The 14044-nt window shown below is 37.5% G+C and overlaps 1 protein-coding gene across 1 annotated transcript in view; it reads right to left on the reverse strand.

The window, feature by feature from the left end:
* Window positions 1-6970: 6970 nt before the first annotated feature.
* The window catches only part of LOC126292248 (sortilin-related receptor-like), a 177653-nt gene continuing 170579 nt past the window's right edge, over window positions 6971-14044 (reverse strand). Inside the window, exon 32 of the mRNA XM_049986146.1 lies at window positions 6971-8209. Within this exon, the coding sequence (XP_049842103.1) occupies window positions 8148-8209 (62 nt within the window). The 3' untranslated portion in view covers window positions 6971-8147. The remainder of the gene's footprint in view (window positions 8210-14044) is intronic.

Genomic DNA, 14044 nt, shown 5'->3' on the forward strand with positions numbered 1-14044 from the left:
GCTAGTCGTTAGTAAAGTGGCCAAGGTGTTTACCCTAGTGATAGTTACTTCCATATACCATGCGTAATACTTGGAAATGTTTTTATGTAAAAAAACTATCAACCCTCATTCTATCCCTTTGTCACGATTTTGAATTAATTAATATTATTTAAAATTGTTTCTGTTGTATTTGGCCTGATACAAAAATCTGATTGAAAATGATCTGCTACTCGGTAACATTTCACATACTAGGACATCAAAATACCTAGAAATTACATCCAGAAATCAGAAAATCGATCACAACATCCTTTTGCGATGGCAATGGTCACATTACCCCCTTAGGTAGGCGAAAGTTGTCTCTCTGTAAGTCTTCAGGAAAATGCATGTAATTCTAATATTTTATTTTATTTTTCAGTTAAAAATAGTTGGTGTGATAGCTTACAATATTTAGATTCATAATATGTAGGGGCCAAACTTCTATAAATAACCATATATGGTGAAAATTCAATTCCTACTTTATTTAACCCACCTACTCTAGGGCAAATGGATTTTATCAAGAGAATGGCAAAGACAGCACTTGTGTCATATTTGAATGCTCTTTATTATGCACAAGTATAAAAAATGAGCCCTCTCATATGAAGAGGGCACTGAATGACAACCATATGAAAAAGAGAGAATTATGTGAAGAAAAGCACATACTTTATTTCTGCATCTACATCTACCTCCATACTCCACAAGCCACCTGCAGTGTGTGGCAGAGCGTACCTTGAGTACCTCTATCAAATGAATTTGAATGTCATTTCTTGAAGAAAGGATACTGTGAAGATATGTTTTAGCCACAGTCCAGATGTTGTCTCCAGAATGAATCTTTTGTGTCACTGTAGTGCATACTGCTTTGAAAAGTAGGAAAGAGGTACTGGTAGATATCAGCTGTGAGATGAGTTTGGGTACCTCAGCAGTGAGAGAATTGTTTGCAAACAGCACAGTCATGAGTTTGAGTTCCTGCACAGCACAGACTTTTAAGCTCCAGAACAGTCTCGTTCTGATACAGTTCGGGAGTTGCGCTCTTATCTTGCCGAAGGTACAGATTCGTTTAGCTGAGCAAATGGATGTGATTAACTTCTTCACAAAAATACCCCCATCACCTGTCTCAAGACAATCTGCAAAGAAAATTATAATCCAACTCCTAGATGACAGCAGCAAGACCGATGATATGATATGCAGCTTCCAGATTACAGTAGCTGATATAAGATTCAAATAATTCAATGAGCGCTTCCTACCAGTGCTTCCAAACAGGGGGGCAGAAAATGATCTGTCAAAAGCTGATCCAGTACACATACTAAGACAGGCAATGCCTATTCCACCAGCAGACATCAGTTTTGTTAAATAATCTGTTAGAGAGATCACAAAAATAATTAGGTCACTAAAAGCATTAAGTCAAGAACAATCTTGTGCCAGTTTGGTAGTGCTACCTTTCTTTTACCTTTGTGATCAGTCAAGGTGTTTCTCATGAAAGATGAAGATGCAGTACTAACAGCCATTTATAAAATTTGAGATAAGCAACTGACCTGCAACTATGGATGCATCTCCATCTTCCCTGTGTTCTGAAATTTTTTTGAGAAGGCTGTTAGCAGCTGAATAGTCGAACTACTGTTTAACAACTCAGTTTGGCTTTCACATAGGCAGTATCATAAAATTATTGAGTATGTGCCACAAGATTCAGTGCTGATCTGTCTGGGGCAGTGGACTCCTTTTAAAAAACTAATATCCATTGATGAAAAGGATATTATTGATAAAGGGCCCAATCACATATATAGCAGACACAGCCATGAGAATAAAAGAGAGGCTTACAGTCTGTTCACAGCTGACAGGTTAAACTTTAATCTTGCAAAAACTTGTGTTATAAAACTACATACAAATAAGAATGAGTTGCAGGCACCAGAAGTATAGATCAATGGACATGTACACACGGAGGCTCTGTGTGTGAAGTTTCTGGGCATCCAGATGAAGAATTAACTATGGTGGTAGCAGCAGGTGGATACATTGACTGAAAAACTCAGTTCTGCCTCATCAGCACTCAGAAATTTCTCTAACTCTGTTAACCATTATTACGAAAAGAATAGACTGCTACTCACGATAAATATGACGCGTTGCAGGAAAGGCACAATGAAAAAACTGTTACACTTCGGCTTTCAGCAAAAAGCCTCTTCTGACAAGAAAACACACACACATTCACACAAGCAACCACACTTCATGCACACACGACAGCTACATCTGGCCGAAGTGGCTGGTGATACTAGTCGTGTGCATGAGGTGTGCTTTTTTGTGTGAATGTGTGTATTTTATTATCTGAAGCAGGCTTTGCCATGAAAAAGTGAACAGAGATATTGTATAAGAATCTTATGTAAAATTAAATGTTTAAATATTACTACAAAACTTGCCCCGATGATGCAAAATTAAACCAATGTCAACAGTTTCGGACCTCAGCATGATTCAATGATCAGGTTCTTTGAGATTCCCGTTTTTACAAAATTTTAATTAGATTCATTTCGTTATAAAAACATTTGTTTTAAGTTTTCATGAAACTTTTTCTTTCATTTTTTGAATTATTCCACTTTTTCAACATCTTAAAAGCACATAACATTAAAATTAGAAATTTCTACCCCTGGAATTAAGTTTCTCATAAAAACATATGGTAGAATTTTTCATGAAGACACCTCCTTCACTTTTTGAAGAAGGTGGAAACCAATTTTCATCACAAAATCTGCAAAATATGTTAGATAATTTACCATAGTAAATAAGACAAATCTAAAATGACAGCACTGTATTTGAGGTAAGTAGTAATGAAACTGTAGTAAGTTACACTATGACACTGTCATTTAACAAAAGATATAGAAATTATAAAGAAACTGTTCAGAGGCCACTATCTATGCTTGGTTCTGTTTATAAATGTTGAAGGTTAGAGTTTAAAAGTCATTGGGCTGAGAATTTTATACAATATAAATAGAGTACAGGCGTTCAAGAGAAACTGGGATCATTGTATGGCTTCAACCAACAACAATCTAAATAATTTTTTAACCAAAAAGGGTGCTGGGTGAACACAGCTGCTGACACTGGAAGAAACTTAGAAGAGAGTGTTTCATTTGCTGTCCACACCGTGATTAAGTAAAGATCAAGGTGTTTGCACTTTGGACATTATTCCTCACCATCAACCATATGGAATGTTTTACTCTCTGCTACAGAATGTGCTGCGATTCTGTCCGTGTCTGTTTAATCCTCGGGTGGAGGTATGATGACTGACTTGACTGTTTTTACCATTGAATGATGTATTGCGTGTATCTTGTGAAACTGTGTAAAAGTGTACCTAACTGGATTAATGATTTACAGGCAAACCTGTGTTTCATTTTCAATGTTCTGTTTCATGTGCCATCTGCTGTATTGAAGAAAATCTAATGGCAATGTCTCAGATTATTCTCCAACTTTAAGGCAAACAATTAACTTTATGAAATGAGGAACAAAGAGTAGAAATTGTCTGTGAACTTCTTGATGTGATTAGTACCTTAAAACAAGCTTTCATGATGTTAGAAGCTAGTAAGTACTTGTGCGTGTGAATTTTTGTCAAAATATACTGCTGAGTTAAACAGTAGACATTTATTTATTCCCATGGTTCCTCACTCCTGTGAATTGCTCTTAGAGAGTCAGAACATTTCATTTCAGTTTTGGCAAGATGAGAGGTCGACCCATGGACTGAAGACTGAATCGTATGTTCTCACTTTCTGGCTGTTCGCACAAATAGTTTTCTGGCACCTGTACAAGGATGTGGTATCCAAAAATCACACAACACTATCACACATTTCAACTTGTAAAACTAAAATAAAACAAACCCAAAACTGATATTGAGCAAGGAATTCAAAATCCCAAAACATTCAACAACACTGCATAACGAGAACACAGTCATTTATATAATTTATCAAAATGTTTGGACTCTGGAATTTAAATTCCACATAACTCCTAGTTTTATATTGTGATACACATCCTGACAGAATGTAGATAATTCAGGAACTGAGCAGTAGATGCTCATAGAGAGAGACTTTGACAATATGCAAGCAGCTAAGAGTGGTCAGTGCAGTTATATAAGTGCTTTGTTTGAAGCAACTGAGTGGTAGAAGAGCAGCAGTATTAGCTTTTTTCAAAGTAGCTGCATTTAACCTAATGTATGCATATAAAGTAATTGCCTTAATTATCAATGTGAGTAGATTAGAATTAATAATGACTTGGTGCTAATATTCTTTACAGAAGCGCATAGTGTAGCAACTACATACCATTTTTTTTAATAATTTTTTTCCGCCTTCAGGACTTTATCTAACAGCTTTTATGGACTCAATTGATATCAAAAGTTTTCATGTGTTCATAAAAGCTTCAGCAAAAAGAACCACACCTACCATAAAGTGACACGATTCGATTATTTATATGTAAATGATATCTTACTTAAATTTCAATAACAATGGCTGCACAGAACACTGAAACTAGAGTGATGCAGCTATGGTCAGAACATTATGTAAAGAAAACTAAGAGCTGCTAGGGAGTGGCTGGAAATGAATAGAGCACCCAGGATGCAGAAAATGGTTGGCTTCTCAAATATTCTAGAAGGATGAGTGAGAAATGCTCAGAACAACGCAATGATGGGGGAAGTCCCCATAAGTGGTCTACAGACCACATGAAAGCATCAATGAAATCTCAATTTATTAACCCTTCATGTTACATAACATTTTGTCAACTACAAACTAAATCAGTAAGTGCAGAAAAAGGCCTCATGTGATAAACACCACTTAAATAGTAAACATCTAATCACCAGCATATAACTTTGAGACTGATGCAAGTAATTAATCTTGGGGAGGCACAAATGCTGTGGGAGGGTAAGGGCTGTTAATGCTTTACCTGGCACTGTCGGGGATGCATTAGCGAATTTGCATAGTGGATGGACACAAGTAGTGACGCACAGTAAAGCAGTTAATTTCAGTACTAACAATGCAATTCAACAACGTCTAACACAGAGCAGACACTACTCTACATGGTAGTGCATTTCTGTCTTCAGTTTTGAAAGTTTGATAGTCCTGGATATATTTACAATTCCATTACTTTCATGTACTCTCTGGATAATGTTTCCATCTTTATTTCTTAACGAGTATGAGTAGCGTTCAGTAAGTAGTGCAACACATTTTTTTTCTGAAAGTAAGATGGTTTTGTTCAGTATTCCAATACATCACATTACTCCCCACTCTTTTAGGTACAAAACTCCATTTCTCAACACAATCTCCATTCAGCATGACAGTCTTAATGCCAGCTTACTGGGAAGGCCTGTATGCCCTCATGGTACCAATCTACAGGTCATCTTCGGAGCCAATGTCTTATTGCTTCAATAACCCATGTAATGCTTCCCATGCAGTGCACTTTTCATTGGGCCAAACAAATGGAATTCGAAATGTGAGAGATCCGGCTGAATGTGGATGAGGGAGAACTTTCCAATGAAGTTCTGTGAGGTACTCTCAGATATGCAGACTTGTTTGAGAACTTGTCATGGAGAAGAAGTTTGTTTGCATGTTTGTGGTGGTTAATACATTGAAGCCGTTTCTTCAATTTCCTGAGGGTAGCACAATAAGCTTCGAAGTTGATTGTTGCACCATGGAGGAGGACAATATACCTATTCAGAGTCACAGAAGGCTGTCGTCATTACTTTACCGGCTGAGGGGTGAGGCTTTGAACTTTTTCCTTCAGAGGAGAGGTGGTGCAGAGCCATTCTGTGGATTGCCATTTTGTTTCCAGTGCGAATGATGAACATGCATTACATTGCCTGTGACGATGTTCGACAAAAAAGTGTCCTGATCAGCCTCATAATGAGCAAGCAATTCTGCACAATGATCCTTCGTTGTTCTTGATGGCGAGGAACTTAGCATGCATACACCTTTGAGTACCCCAACTTATTTTTCGAAAGTAGTACATCTGAACTAGAATTAATGTTTGAATATTAAGTGTTGTTGGCATATTCACAAATGTGAAGTAATAACAAGATCGTGCACGAAAATTATTGTTAACAATTGAGCTTTCCCTTTCTTGCGATTATTACTGCTAAAGAAAAAAAATGTAGTGCTGATTAACATAACTGTGAATGTTTTGTTATGTTATTTTTAATTTTTCACGCACCTATTAATTAACATATAAATTTGCCGAACAATACTAATTACATGGAGCTCGTAATTATTGGAATCTTGAAATATGTGACAAAAGTTTACTGCAATACTTCATTAAATTTTGTGGCAGTAACACAAATAACACAGGAAGCTGTGGCTTATAAATTTTTCTGGATAGTTTGTGAAATGAGTTTATTATTGGTTATTTTTGCATGCACTATAATGAGTACATCTCAGGCAGTTTTTGAACATGATTTTGATTGAATGAAGGGGGATTTTGTTTTGTTCTTCTGTGCTATCATTATCTACTGACTGTGTAAATATTAGTTCATCCATGTAGTGTTGCTTTTCAGTATTGCATACTTCAATCGATTTTTTTTTAATCACCAAATGCCACGTTTTCTGTTACAAGTGTTGTGATTGGTGACAGTTGTTAGCAGCCTTTATCATCTACTGCATGTTGTCTACCACAGTTGGCTCTGGTGTCTGCCATTTTCACCAGACTGAGGTACTCACAGTAAACCATTAGCATGCTGCCATGTGAAAATCCCAGTGCCTTCTTCATGAGCTCTAGAGATGGAGTGGCCTGTGTGTGAGACATGAGATCAAATGTGCTGATAGTATACATATTAGCTGCACTGTGAAGGGCTTCCATGTTAACAGCCGACACGAGGCCTGGAAACAGCCACACAACTTTTCAAACTGTTCCATCTGCTGCAGCGATGAGCGTTTCTTGTCTCCAATACAGCAGCTAAGACTGGTGGTTTACTAAAGCTATTAAATTTATTGCAAACAACACAGCATTCCAATTTGTATGTTTTATTGATTTTCATACATTTTAACACAACAAATGTAAGTCTTCTGGGTGAAATATTTACAAATCTACAAACTTAAAACAAAAGTGAAAGTGTCAAACATCAAGACAACTGACAGAGTTTCTTTGGTTATAACATAAGATCAATGTAAGTGAAGTCACAACCCTTTCATTTTTTTTAGTGGAACTGTAATGCCACAATACATCAAGTTTTAGATTTCAGCACAAAGCATTTTGGGAATAAGAAATGTAGACACACAGCAAATTTAGGAATCTGATACTTGGCTGTAGTGCAGATTATATAAACACTTGCAAACACTTAGAAGTGGCTCCCTTACAAAGCCAGTTGCTGGACTACTTACACAACATACATTAACAGCATTGCAATTGGATGACAAAAAAAATTAAAAACTTGTGACTGCACTGGCTCTAGAAATAGCATCACACAACAGTAATATGAATCTGTCTTGATACACACTCTCGTCTTCAGCATCAAAGCAGGCAGTAAGACCACAGAAGTACATTCTGTCTCCAAAAGAAACACACACACACACACACACACACACACACACACACACACACACACAATAGTATGTTCTCAAAATAAAAAAAGGTATACTGAAGATCACTTACAATTAGAAAGTCAATACTGTATCAGTTACTAGGGTTAATCAAGAATGGGCAAAATTCTGGACAACAGTCTTCCACATGCAAAGCATTTGCTCACACAACTAAAAAGCTAAATTTTTCTTACAAGTAAACAGAAACATTCATCACTGTATAATAGCAACAAACAGTGGGTTCCCACACACACTGACCATCTCAACAACATCTGCCCTCCGCCCTCCCACCTTCAATTGTAAAACAATATGTAGTCTCATTTTGTATACAAAATCACAGAAAGTATAAAGAGGAACCAGAAAGAAAACAGACATTATGTACTAATTAAAAAGATATTTGCACCTGACATTCCCAGACAACATAACTGCATTGTCATTTAGCATAAAACTCTTCCCTCCAGCGCAGTACAAAGTTAATAAGAGCATATTTCAGTCGCATATGCATTTACAACATTTATAGACATTTTGTATATTATTACATTTAAAACATTCTTTCAGACAGAAATCTAATGATGATTCTGCAACTTTCTGACTGCTGTCACCAATTCAGGCAATCACGAGGGGCTCATCATCTGAAAATCCTCTTATTGCGGGAGAATCATCCTCATCTGGAAAGAACAATTTTTATAATCAATAACAGTTTGCACTATTGCAAGTGGAATCGAGAAACAGGGTAACATTTCTACCTTTCTTGTGCAGTGGAATATTACAATTTGTTGTATTTAATTAATTTTATTTCATACGTAAAGTATTTCCTGTATATAACTGAGAAACCAAAACAGTAAAATTTATTTTCAGCGTGTACATAAAAAAAGTCTATAGATTAAGTAGTGTGACAGTAATCCTGGTCCGTTTGTGATAAATTTGACAGAAATTTGATTCCCTGCCTCCTTTTTCTTTTATTCAAGCATATTACTTTCCAGCCATATAATGAGTAGCAACATTCCTTTACTTGTAATATATCTGATGCTAGAAGGGAGAGGAGCATTCACCCCCCCCCCCCCCCCAATTGAATTATACAAAATGCATCAGTTCTTAAGAGCCCCAGGTAAACAGCCTCTAAAATGTACAGGGAGGAGAGGGGTGTCGCAACTCTGCCATGTATTGAAGACAGTACATGAAAACAAGGTTATGAGCTTTTACTTGTGGACTTGATACTATTTCTATAACTGCCTTTGATGAAACATTGTAGATAGCTTGAGGGAAACAGAACCGGTGCCCATTATAGGAAGAAACACAGGTCACACCTCTATAGAAGAAGGGAAGCAAAAGTGATCTTTGACATCCACCTGTTGTAAAAATTTTCAAACATATTCTGATCTAAGACAGCACAGTATCACTATCAGAATCTCTACACCAACATGAGCAGATTTCGAAAATATCGGTCATATGAAACCCATATCAGGTTATTCTCACATAATGTCCTGAAAGTCATGGATCAACTAAATTCCTGAAATGCACCTGACTCAGTATCAACACTTATTAGTGAAAGTATGAACATGTGGAGGTTCAAGAAATTTTTGACTATACTGAGGCCTTCTTGGTAAGGACGATACAGCATTTTGTCTTAGTTGGAGAGTCATTGACAGATGATGAATTAACCTCAGGCACATTCCAAGGAAATATGGACTCCTGCTGTTATCTATAATGAAGTACTGGCCAAAAAACACTGCACAAACATTTAATCCAATTTTAATAAAACTTCAAGTTAAATACTTTAATAAATTCAGTTCATTCTTGTTTCAAGAAGAACTATAAAAAATAATATTTTAGTCTTCAGTCCACAATTAGCAGTTAACAACAGCAATAACTGTGCACAAAGTACAACGTAATAACACATCACCATACACTGAGGATTACTAACAGAGACCCAGAGTGGCCTTTTTATTTTTTGTAGTGACACTAACAAAACACATGACATGAATTAATGGTAACCATCAACATTAATTGCAGCAATTATCTTTATTAATAGTCATAACAGTTATCTACCATTACATTCGAACACACAAAAACAATGAACTACTTTTACAGATCGTCAGAATCTCTTAATCAAACATCTTTCTATTCAGTCAAGTCATGCCTAGTCAACAACTGCTAACACAGGTGTTGGAGCATGAGTGCATGCTACTAGTGAGTTTAGAACATGCAGTGAACAAATTTTTAAAGATGGGAAATGTAGATTAGGTTGACTTATACAATCATTTTACAAGCATAGTAATCTTACATAGTTGGTATTCCTGAGATGTGACTGAGTCTTGCCTATATATGATTAATATATCACCTACATCTGACATACAGGGGGCATTAAGCTCATTTCCAGTATTGCTGAGTTGCTATTCCAATATCGAAGACCCTTGGCAATAATGGCGCAACAACAATGGGTTGAGGCACGAGTTGGAATTTGTATTGGTGACTGAGATGTATACAGGTCATCCGTGCAGCTGTGGTATCAGTAGAGCCCAGTAAGCAGGAGACCCGGGTTTGAATCCCAGCACTGGTACAAATATTAATTTGTTGCTTTGGTCTACATCAGTGCCATACATTTACAAACAATTATCATATATTATTATGTCATTTACAGTGACTGAAGATCATTCAGACTGCTCTGACCAATAAAATTTTGGGGCTGTGACCCTAACTAATTTTGCTGTTCTCTCAATAATTCAGATACATGTAGCTAGTGCATCTTCCACAAAAACCTACAGACCAATATAATGTGCTTGTGGTCATTAATACTGAGAGCTGAAGAGAAGACACTCAGGTAACAATCTCTCTCTCTCTCTCTCTCTCTCTCTCTCTCTCTCTCTCTCTCTCTCTCTCCTCCTCCTCCCCCCCCCCCCCTCTCTCCCTTCAAGTGTTTTGCCGAGTTTTTTTTTTCAGTTTTCGGTTTTGGGCACACAGTCAAGTTAAAGTCCAAACATCAAACACCCATGCATACCAGCACAACTCGCAGTGCCTGAAGAAGATGGCTGGGTCGGTCAGTGAAATATTGTGCACAAAATGGGAACAAAACCTCAGTGTTACACTTTAAAGCACACTAACATGAGATGTACATCACTTGCACACCCTCTACAGCACAACAGTTGGTAAACAATTCTGGTCATCAATGTACACATAGCTTTTTGTAAGTTGTCTTTCGGAGCTGTGTAATGAAAGCACCGAGGTGACAAAAGTCACGGGACAGCGATATGCACATATACAGATGGCAGTAGTGTCACATACGCAACATACAAAAGGGCAGTGCACTGGCAGAGCTCTTATTTGTACTCAGGTGAATCATGCGAAAAGGTTTCTAAAGTGGCTATGGTCGGACGACGTAAATTGACAGACTTTAGACACTTGGGGCAGTCCGTTTTGGAAATCACTAGGGAATTCAATATTCCAAGATCCACAGTGTCAAGAACATCAAATTTCAGGCATTACCTCTCCCCACAGATGACACAGTGGCCGATGACTCACTTAATGACCGAAAGCAGAGGCATTTGCACAGAGGCGTCACTGCTAATGTCAGGCAACACTGGGTGAAATAACTGCAGACATAAATGTAAGACTTACATCAAATATACACAGTAGGAGAGTGCGGTGAAATCTGGCAGTAATGGGCTACGGCAGCAAACGACCAACACGAGTGCCTTTGCTAACAGCTCGATATCATCTGCAGCGCCTCTCCTGTGCTCGTGACCATATCAGTTGGACCCTAGATGACATTAAAACTGTGGCCTGGTTAGATGAGATCCGATTTCACTTGTAACAGCTAAGGGTAATGTTCGAGAGCAGTGCACATCCCATGAAGCCTCAGATCCAAGTTGTCAACAAGGCACTGTGCAAGGTGGCGACTGCTTCATAATTGTGAGAGCTGTGTTTACATGGAATGGACGAGTCCTCTCATCCAACTGAACTGATCATTGACTGGAAATTGTTATATTTGGCTGCTTGGAGACCATTTGCAGCTATTCATTGACTTCATGTACCCAAGCAATGATGGATGACAATATGCCATGTCACTGGGCCACAATTGTTTGCAGTTGGTTTGAAGAAGTTTCTGGACAATTAGAGTGAATGATCTGACCACGCAGATAGCCCGACATGAATTGCAACAAACATTTATGAGACCTAACTGAGGTCAGTTTGTGCACAAAATCCTGCACAGAAAACATTTTCACAATTATGGATGGCTACAGAGGCAGCAAAGTTCAGTATTTCTTCATGGAACTGCCAGAAAACAGGTACGACTGCTCATCGGCAGCTATGGTGACGCAGGAAGCTCACATGTTCATACATATATAGCATTAAGAGATCTTACATGATGTCATAATAGAACAGGACATCAGAGGATACTTCGAGAGCATAGTAATTTTGTAAACCATACTAAAATGCATAATTTGGATTACACATTCATATGTCAAAATTCACAAGTAGGTAGGTTCCAATGTGATATTAAGCTTTCCAGTGCACTTTTGGGATGCAAATTTTCTTTGAGTACCAGTACTGCATTGTATCATGTTTGGTTCTTTATTGTGGCATAATGCCGTAAATGCCAGATGATGAAAATGTGCACATGAAATTCAGTGAACAGTTGAAACTAGCCAACAGTGTGGAATTAAACACTTCATTTCTTATAAATTGACTGCATCTGCGGAAAAGATGAGCCACATTTATTTAGCAAACTGACAAAAATAACTCCAATGTTGTTGACTACCAAAAAGATGAAAATGAAATAAAATCAGAAAACTGAAACTGACAGCATCTCTTAGCCTTCTCTAATTATGTGAACATATTTTAATTTGATAGCTCCCGGCCACACAAATCCATTTTGTTTTCATTTGATGTGTGAACTGTAAATGAAGAGGAAGCAGCAAAATCACTAAACCCAAACACGAGTCACTATCCCTCTCCCCACTACAACCCTGACTGCTCTGGGCATACATGAATCTGGCAACTTGGACAAGCCGGAGAATTTTTCCTGGGTATCACGACTGCTTCTTCCTACCACTGTAGCCACACTAAGTAGTCAGGAGTGGAGAGTATTGCTCATACGCAACACAACTGCACAGTGCCCACTGGCGACTGCTCAAAACGAACTGAATGTTAACATTTATGACTTCATGCTCATCGGAAGTATTCCATAGTCTTCATATTAAAGCCTTTGACACATTTTGGTTTTGGCAGGCGCTTGTGTGTGCACTGTGTTTTGTTGTTGTAAATGGAGCATTTCATTTGTAACTTAAGTTTTAGTTTGGTTTTAATCTCTTGTTTCTGCAGTAGCAGGGTACAGTAAAATTCTTTGTTAGACTATTAATTCTTACCAGTCAAATTCACTGAAATTAAAACAATGAAAAATTCCTGGGTTTTTCCCGGTTTTCTCCAAGATAAAAAAATTCCCGGGTTTTTCCTGCGTTTCCCAGAGCATATATGTCCTGTATGAAGTGTGCCGTGTGTACACGCCCTTGAGAGCTATGAAGTGTGGTGTGTGCACAATCTTCTTCAAGACAACACACATCTGTAAAAGATTATGATAAATATCCACTGGCAGATATGGATCTGTAATTTTTATGAGGTTCTGTTAAATTACATGGCCCCAAATGAAGAAATTCATCCCTTTCTACATACAGGATCACTCAGATGTTTCCACAAATGAAATTATGATCGGCCAAGAACTGCTACAGCTTTTTGATGTCTCAGAGTCGTGGCACACAGTTTCATTCCAATGTCTTCCAAAAATTCTCTAAATGCAAGAATCTATTTGTAATATTATTTGGCAATAATAAATATGGATGGAGCAGAGAAAAAATTCATCACAGATGTATATGTCATCAAAAGTAGTTGAATTCCATGAACTTTTAGTATTTTAACAAATTCAGATGGTTTCCAAATGTGACAAGTACTCTGCAAAAGATGTTTCAATTGTGAAGTGAAACATTTCACAACACTAAATATCTGAGACCCACATTCTGTCTCAGTGGCTAAGTGGTAAAGTGATAAAGTGATAAAATACCAGACCAAAGAACCATAAGGCTCGGGTTTGATCCGTGGTCAGTTTTTAGATTTCTCTCTCTCATCATTTCTTTCAACTCTGGTAGTGTTTGTATAAACAAACATAAGTGAGAAATCTTGAGTCAAACTATATGGAATCAGAACTATGTAACATTGTTTTCAAAGCAATCTTCAGATTGGTGGCAGCTTAACGATGTGTAGAAGATCTTTCTTGCACACTGTTGGCAGCCCATGTAATTTCCACAGAAGTGCACCCCAGGCTCTGCCTTTTGACAACTTCCTTGCAAAAGGAGGTTGTATTTAAAAATAAAGGAGTTTTTCCAACCACCTGGTTCTTGGAAGCTAATCTATCTCGCAACCTATGGAATTTTATACCAAACTGTGTAGCTCAACAATACGTTACAGACCACATTTAAAAAAGATCTCATTGTCTTCAGCAGCCGGGAGAA

This window comes from Schistocerca gregaria, chromosome 9 (assembly GCF_023897955.1).
Source record: "Schistocerca gregaria isolate iqSchGreg1 chromosome 9, iqSchGreg1.2, whole genome shotgun sequence".
Lineage (NCBI taxonomy): Eukaryota > Metazoa > Arthropoda > Insecta > Orthoptera > Acrididae > Schistocerca > Schistocerca gregaria.